Source organism: Siphateles boraxobius, unplaced genomic scaffold (genome assembly GCF_051911475.1).
Source record: "Siphateles boraxobius isolate OS27281-9 unplaced genomic scaffold, OSU_SipBor_1 225, whole genome shotgun sequence".
Taxonomy (NCBI): Eukaryota; Metazoa; Chordata; class Actinopteri; order Cypriniformes; family Leuciscidae; genus Siphateles; species Siphateles boraxobius.
In genome coordinates, this window is record NW_027508839.1 from 272,501 (window position 1) to 280,000 (window position 7,500).

At 37.3% G+C, this 7,500-nt stretch overlaps 1 protein-coding gene across 12 annotated transcripts in view; it reads right to left on the reverse strand.

The window, feature by feature from the left end:
• The window catches only part of LOC143747542 (receptor-type tyrosine-protein phosphatase mu-like), a 281,363-nt gene that overhangs the window by 181,654 nt on the left and 92,209 nt on the right, over window positions 1-7,500 (reverse strand). For all 12 annotated transcript variants that reach the window (XM_077240349.1, XM_077240347.1, XM_077240345.1 and 9 more), the window contains exon 3: window positions 7,030-7,304. In XM_077240349.1, coding sequence (XP_077096464.1) covers window positions 7,030-7,304 — 275 coding nt within the window. The remainder of the gene's footprint in view (window positions 1-7,029; window positions 7,305-7,500) is intronic.

Consider the following 7,500-nt stretch of genomic DNA (forward strand, 5'->3'; position numbering starts at 1 on the left):
AAGAATTGTAAGCCTGGCTTTATCCGATGATCAGATTTCTGTTCTGGGAGTGTATGCAAATGAGTGCATATTTAAGGTAATGCCTCATTTGCATATTCAAACATAACATTTCAGAAATGTTTAACACAAAACAATTAAAGCACTGGTGAAGTACGGTGGTATCTGTTCAGCTGTAGTGTTTTGGATTAGAGTCAGAAAACATGTTTCAACACGAGTCATCAATGTTTTACAGTGTTTTTCCACTAAGAGAACGACTGCAAATCTTAAAAGTGCTATAACTTCATTTTGTCATCTTTTAAATCTACAGCGCTTTTATGTTTTCAAAGCAGCTTCACGGTAATAAACAGAAAAACAACAGTGTCGATGTTGTGAAATTCATTAATTATGAAACTAATTCAATTTGCGCTGTAAAGCGTCTGTACAGAAGACAATAGCGTCATCATTCAGATCATGCTTTGCTCTCATGTGAGTCAGTGCCGGTAAATTACTGAATATTAATTATGTTAAACCCCACTCGCACACAGCAAACACTACAGACATGAACTAAAACATACAAAACACACATTTGTAATTCATGAGGTGCTTAAAGTTTTATTTAATATCAAAACGATTGTCAGGAAACTGTTGATGTAAAACCATTTGTGCTCATATTGTCCCATGTTTCTCTCAGTTCTTGTCATTTGTTTTAGAGCTGCATGATTAATCGTTAAAAGAACACAACCTCGATTCAAACACACATGATCTTATTCCTAAATAAAAGTGATTCAGCTCTATGGATAAAAGTTTATATTTCGGATATAAACACTGATGTCTACGGAACCTTTTGAAATAAACTTGACGCTTCAAATAACGATTGTATTGATTATTACGTTACACCAGTAGGTGGCGACAAGTGACTGTTAAAAAAATTTATTAATCTTTGAATCATTTATTCAAGAGATTCATTCAGAAACGCTGATTCATCCAGTCATTCATAAGTTATTAGTGAGTCATTGAATCATTCACTCAAACTGATTTTGCTTCAAATAAATGATTCAAATAAATAAGATATTTTTTAAACAGACTGCAGCAATTAAAGTTCCCCTGTGGAGAAAATCCAGCTTTTAATGTTGTTTATGTGTCTATGTGGTGTTTTTAATATGCTTTAACACAATCCATGTGTAAATTCATAAGTCGACAGCATTGCTGAGTATTTTCTGCTTAAAACTGCAGTGAACCAAAGACAGTCTCAAAAACACGCTTTGAAATCGCTGGTGTTTCTGACGTCACAAACTACCTTGTAACCAATCAGATCAACGTGTGATCGTCAACGAGTGGATCTCTGAGTGAGTGAGTGAGTGAGTGGAGGCGGGGCTCATTTGCATATTCAGAGAACCGCGAATACTAAATGAGGCAAGGGTGTCAAGTTACATTCAAGATATTATAAGACATTAAGAAAAAATGTCAAGGCAATTTTTTTTAAATATGTAATTTTGGTGATCAAAGATGAGTTTTAAGGGATAAAATTATGAACTACAGGGGGACTTTATATATATTGTCATAACCTCTAATAAATGAATTTTTTTTAGTTTCAAAACAAAAATCATGATTCTTAATTTCCCCAAATCGCGCCGCTCTGTTATTCAGAAGTCCTGTGATCGTGTTTACAGGTTACGGCTCAGATGACAGAGTTTGTGTGCTAACCCTGAAGGATCTTGTATCTGTTCCAGAGACTCAGCCGGAGCTCCAGAGACGGTCCAGTGCTTTACAGGGACAACAGTCCTGACATCATCAACACAACTGCGCTTCGTGAACGCAAAACACAGCAGAAGATCGTGAGGATCTGATTCACATCGACAGAAGTCAGCACATTAAACACACAGATGACGACACGTTTACTCTTTTATCCTCTGAACAGGTTAAAACACATCAGATGATAATACCATGGTACTTTGCTGGTACTGGATTATTACCATATTCATCAACCATGATATTTCCAAAATGCTGCTCCAAAAGTATAACCATGTTACATCTTACACAATATTGCATGGTAACACAATGTTACCGTGTGAAAATCACAGCAATATTGTGGTACTTTCATAAAGCAATTACTGCATATTAATGAAGAATTACCATGTCTATAGTAATGCTGTGGTATTTTCTGGCACGTATGCAGTCATTATCACAGTAAACATTGCTCAGGAGAACCTGAATGAGACACTGTCAATGCGGCCCAAACAAAAGAGCGAGTGAAAGGACCGTTAACAGCACACGCATCATCACTTTATTAGACCAATCAGATCGATTCTCCGTCTGCTGGCGTTTAGCAGACGAGCGCTGGCTTCCAGGCCTGTAATTACAGTTTAATGGCGGACTCGTGCGAGACGTGAGATTCTCACCGGGAAAAACCAGGTCATTAAGTCAACCATGATTTCACTCTTATTTCTTCCGATTTTTTGTGATCAACCTCACTAACTGAGCTGTAATTTCCAGTAAATCGTTTTTTTTATAACTAGGATGCCATATTATGCCATGTTAGATGTACAATAGACATACTATTTAACAGGGGTACTTTTTAAACAAGATTCTTTTACTCTTATTTTTGTTATTATGAGCTGCCGTCTCTTTAAGAGCTAATGCACAGATCCAATATACTCACACATGCAACAAGAAAATAATCTCATTAATACACAAGTGCAACAATAGCCCAGGATATCTTTGATTGTAGATACAGTATATTCAAAACACTGTAGAATACTGAACAAAAAGTCCACCTCCGTTATGAACTTTCTGAATAAACTAAAAAACTGATGCAATGCAACAACAAAATAATCTCAATAATAAACAAATGCAACAATAGCCCATAATATTTATGATTGTGATCTGTAGAATACTGAACAAAAAAGTCCGCCTTCATTATGAATAATATAGAAAAGTTTCTGAATAAATTTGCTGAGAAACTCAGAAACTGATCCAAGTCTTCTCTAACTATATAATCAATCACATGATGCTTTTGTTTGTTTCATTGGGTTTTGTGATGTTAATAACTGTAACTCAAACGACTAGTGTTTATCGAGTCTGAGCTCTTTTGTTCCAGCATTTATTTGTGATTTGCGTCAGTTTGTCCATCAACTTCATTCAGAGCCGTTAAACACACGGTTCCTCGCGGGAACAAAGCAGAGGTCAGAGGTCACGCATCATCACCTGTGCGTTAAAAATACCCAGAGTAAAATGTCAAAGCGGATCACAGAGGACCAAACCGAGACAATTCACACACTCAAACTACATCGTAACATCAATTAAAACCAAACGCAATTAGAGACAGTGCGTTCCCTCGTGTGAACCAGAAGAAAAGCACAACAGGAGATAAAAACACAAACCCTGTCATTACAAAATAAGAGATGAGAGTAATTTCTGTGTACCAGGTGGTTTCATCTTGGCAAACTCTTAAGATACAGTGCAATTGCACAAACCTGTAATTAGCCTGGCATCGCTAATTAGCCACAGCGCTGAAGAATTGGAGATTGCATTGTTAATCTCTCCTAGTATTAAAAAGTCACAATCGCATTTTTCATCAATAACGCCGGATGAAGAAGAAGTGTGTGTGTCTCAGCAGATGCTGTGTGTTTCTCACAGGACTTCTGGAAGCTGTTGTTGTTCGTTGTCCAACAGTCTCTCGCAGGAGAGGCACAGATTTGAGGAGCGTGTCTGAGCATCGGGGTGATTTGTTAGCGTGAGGAACGTTCACTCGTAGACGTGATGCTCATGTGGAGGGCGACACACTACGGGCTAGAACACTAACTCAAGCTGAAGTGTGTTCCCAACGGGAAGAGGAATCACACATCACAGATTCTCCTGCTTCTCAGATGTTTCTCAGATGCTTCTCAGATGTTTCTCAGATGCTTCTCAGATGCTTCTCAAATGCTTCTCAGATGTTTCTCAGATGCTTCTCAGAGGCTTCTCAGATGTTTCTCAGATGTTTCTCAGATGTTTCTCAGATGCTTCTCAGATGTTTCTCAGATGCTTCTCAGATGTTTCTCAGATGCTTCTCAGATTTTCTCAGATGCTTCTCAGATTTTCTCAGATGTTTCTCAGATGCTTCTCAGATGTTTCCCAGATGCTTCTCAGATGCTTCTCAGATGCTTCTCAGATGCTTCTCAGATGTTTCCCAGGTGCTTCTCAGATGCTTCTCAGATGCTTCTCAGATGTTTCTCAGATGTTTCCCAGATGCTTCTCAGATTCTTCTGAGATGTTTCCCAGATGCTTCTCAGATGTTTCTCAGATGCTTCTCAGATGCTTCTCAGATTTTCTCAGATGTTTCTCAGATGCTTCTCAGACGTTTCTCAGATGCTTCTCAGATGCTTCTCAGATGTTTCCCAGATGCTTCTCAGATTTTCTCAGATGCTTCTCAGATTTTCTCAGATGCTTCTCAGATTTTCTCAGATGTTTCTCAGATGCTTCTCAGATGTTTCCCAGATGCTTCTCAGATGTTTCCGAGATGTTTCTCAGATGTTTCTCACGTGTGTCTCCATGAGCTTTAGAACAGATCTGAACAGCGCTGTGGTCCGATTAGTAGAAGATAGTGAAGTGTGCAATCTAAAGTCTCAATCTAAAGACTGACTTTGAACTCGAGCCATCCTCATGAGTATCTAACAGAGCGGTGAGAGTGTTTGAGAAACCTGACTGCAAAATAACTGCTATCAGTTATGAAATTAAATAGTGATGCAGAAACTACACAGGTCTACTTAAAAAGTAAACGTAAATAAATAAATATTTGTTATGATATTAAATACTTAAATAAATATTTGTTATAAAATAGTGATGTAGAAACAACATAGTTAATGAATAAATAAATATTATTATGAAATTAAATAAATACTTAAATAATTAATAATTATTTTTTTCAGGAAATACTGATGTAGAAACTACACATTTAAAAAACTAACAAACTAAAATAAATAAATAAATAATTGTTATGAAATTAAATAGTAATGCCAGAATTTTTTTACTTAAAAAAGAATGAATAATAAATGTTATAAACCTAAACAAAATAAGACATTTATTATTATAAGACACATATTTATAAATTATTTATATATTTGTTTATTAATTTAGAATTAAATTAATTGATATATATTTTTTTTATTATTTTTTATTATTTAAATAAATAAATGACTGTCCCGTAAAGTCAGTCTGAGTGTGTGTGTTGATCTGTGATGGTGTTTCACTCTTTCCTAGCGTGGCTCTTCTAGTGTCCATATGTTCGTCCCCGCCGGTTTCCACGCGAGAGCTTTCCTCCAGAAACGCCTGAACAAACGCCATCATGAGCGTTCAGCTGCTGAATGCTGAACATCGAGGCTTTGGGGAACTTCACGCCGGTCTGAACAAACCAGCCCAACGGGGGGGCATTTGATCAAAAAATAATTGCAGTTCCTCTGTTAATGAAGGCGGCGAGCCGGTGGGAATCTGGCAGCTGTCGAGTCTAACATGAGCCACTTTGTAGGTTTGTGTCGAGAGCAACAGGAAACGGAATTAATTAATGAGATGCGCAGCAGCCTTTCACTGTGGTTTAGATAGGGCTGCGCAATCAATACAATTTCTAATCGCGATTATGATTACGGATGCCACGATTAAATAACCGTTCGAATCCGCGATTACAAAAAAAAAGTGCACCTACATTATTTTGATTGATTAAGAGGTGTGTTTGGAGCATTTAGTTACGTTTTGAGAGACGAACTTTAGAGAACCAGCACAACAGGAACTACGAGCATAAAACATAGTTACGTTGTAAATTAGTAGGTCACGAAATAAACGTGTACATAAAAATACCAATAAATCACGTCACTGGCACGTCATGTGTTCGCTGCGAAGGTTTTGCGTCAGGTCTGATGTTCATTATTCATCAGGAGCAGTTTTCAGGTTTCATTTACAGTTCTTGTTAGTATTGTGTGTTCATTGTTGTTTCCATAACCCCGAAATGCCACTTTACTTTCACTTTGTGTTATTTTGTATATTTTTAAATGACTGTGGTGGCTCATACCATCATTGTATTAACAAAAACTAGTTTGGATCTGATATTTAATAGCTAAACCTCATAGGCCTACTGTTTATTTATCAGTATTAGTCATATTCTTACAATTTTTGTGTATGTAAATTTGTGACCAAAAATGATTGGGACACTTTGAGCTGATCATGTTTTAAGTGTTTTTTCTTTAATAACTAATGCAGCTTTTTACACCGCAGACTGAACAACATTAAGCATTGCTTGGTAACTGGTTGAGCTGGTTAAACTGGTATTATCTAATTGTGTAGTTAAATTTAACAGCTGACAGATATTCAACATAATTCATGTGTGAGAGTCTAACAGAAGGACGGACAAAACCAGTCAAATATCAAGTTCTTGTCATATTTAATTACCATTTTCTAAACTATAGCGAATAAACTGTGATAATGTGAGAAATGTTGAAGGAGTCTGAATAAACTTTGATTCTGTATATAATTCCTATAAAAGTGGGTTGGTCTTGATGACCGTGGGGAACTGTGGGCCAAACGAGTTGAGAACCACTGGTATAAAGCCATTCAAAACATTCAATGTAAATTGTGATAATCGCAATTACAATTTCAAGGGAATAATCGACAATTATGATTTTTTCATTATCGTGCAGCCCTATATCACTGCAAAAAATGCTTTTCTTACTTAGTATTTTTGTCTTGTTTCCAAATATCAAGAAAATCTTAAATCAAGATGCATTTACTAGATGAGTAAAATGTCATAAGATATTACATCTTGTTTTCTGGGGAATTAATCAAAATGAAGTGAGTTTTTGCTTAAAACTTTAATTATCTGCCAATGGGGTAAGAAAAATAATCATGCTTTTAAGCAAAAACTCACTTAATTTTGATTTATTCCCCCGGAAAACAAGATATAATATCTTACGGTATTTTACTCATCTAGTAAATGCATGAATTTTTAGTTATTTGGACTGGAAACAAGACAAAAACACTGAGTAAGAAGAGCATGTTTGCCGTGTAGGACGTGAACATGTTCACCTGGTAGTAGTTGGGCCAGAACGTGCTGACGGCGAGCTCCACCTGGACCCACTTCTGCAGGGCTGGACCGGATGAGTTCCACACCGGCACTCCCAGAGGACTGTTGTTCTCCCTGACGTAGATGTAGAGCTGGCCGGGACTGGACCCCTCTCGCCCCGCAGCCAAATACTGGAATATGACGCAGTGTGTGTCGTTCTCCTTAAACTGGGGCATGTAGAGCTGAGCCTTCTGTCCCGAGAACCTTCCGGAGGCGTTCGCCATCATGAACGCAGAATCTGCGGAGAGCGAGTCACAGAAGTTACAATTAATGAACAGTAAAACTGGCTGCGTTAACATGCAACCAAATAATCTGTGAGTAATGGGATTGACGGCTCAATCGCACTGAAAGCTTCATGTAAAACACTTTAATCGATTCGATTATAATCCTGCTTTCTCTGCGTGTGTGAAGTGGAGCAGGAAGACGATCGATAT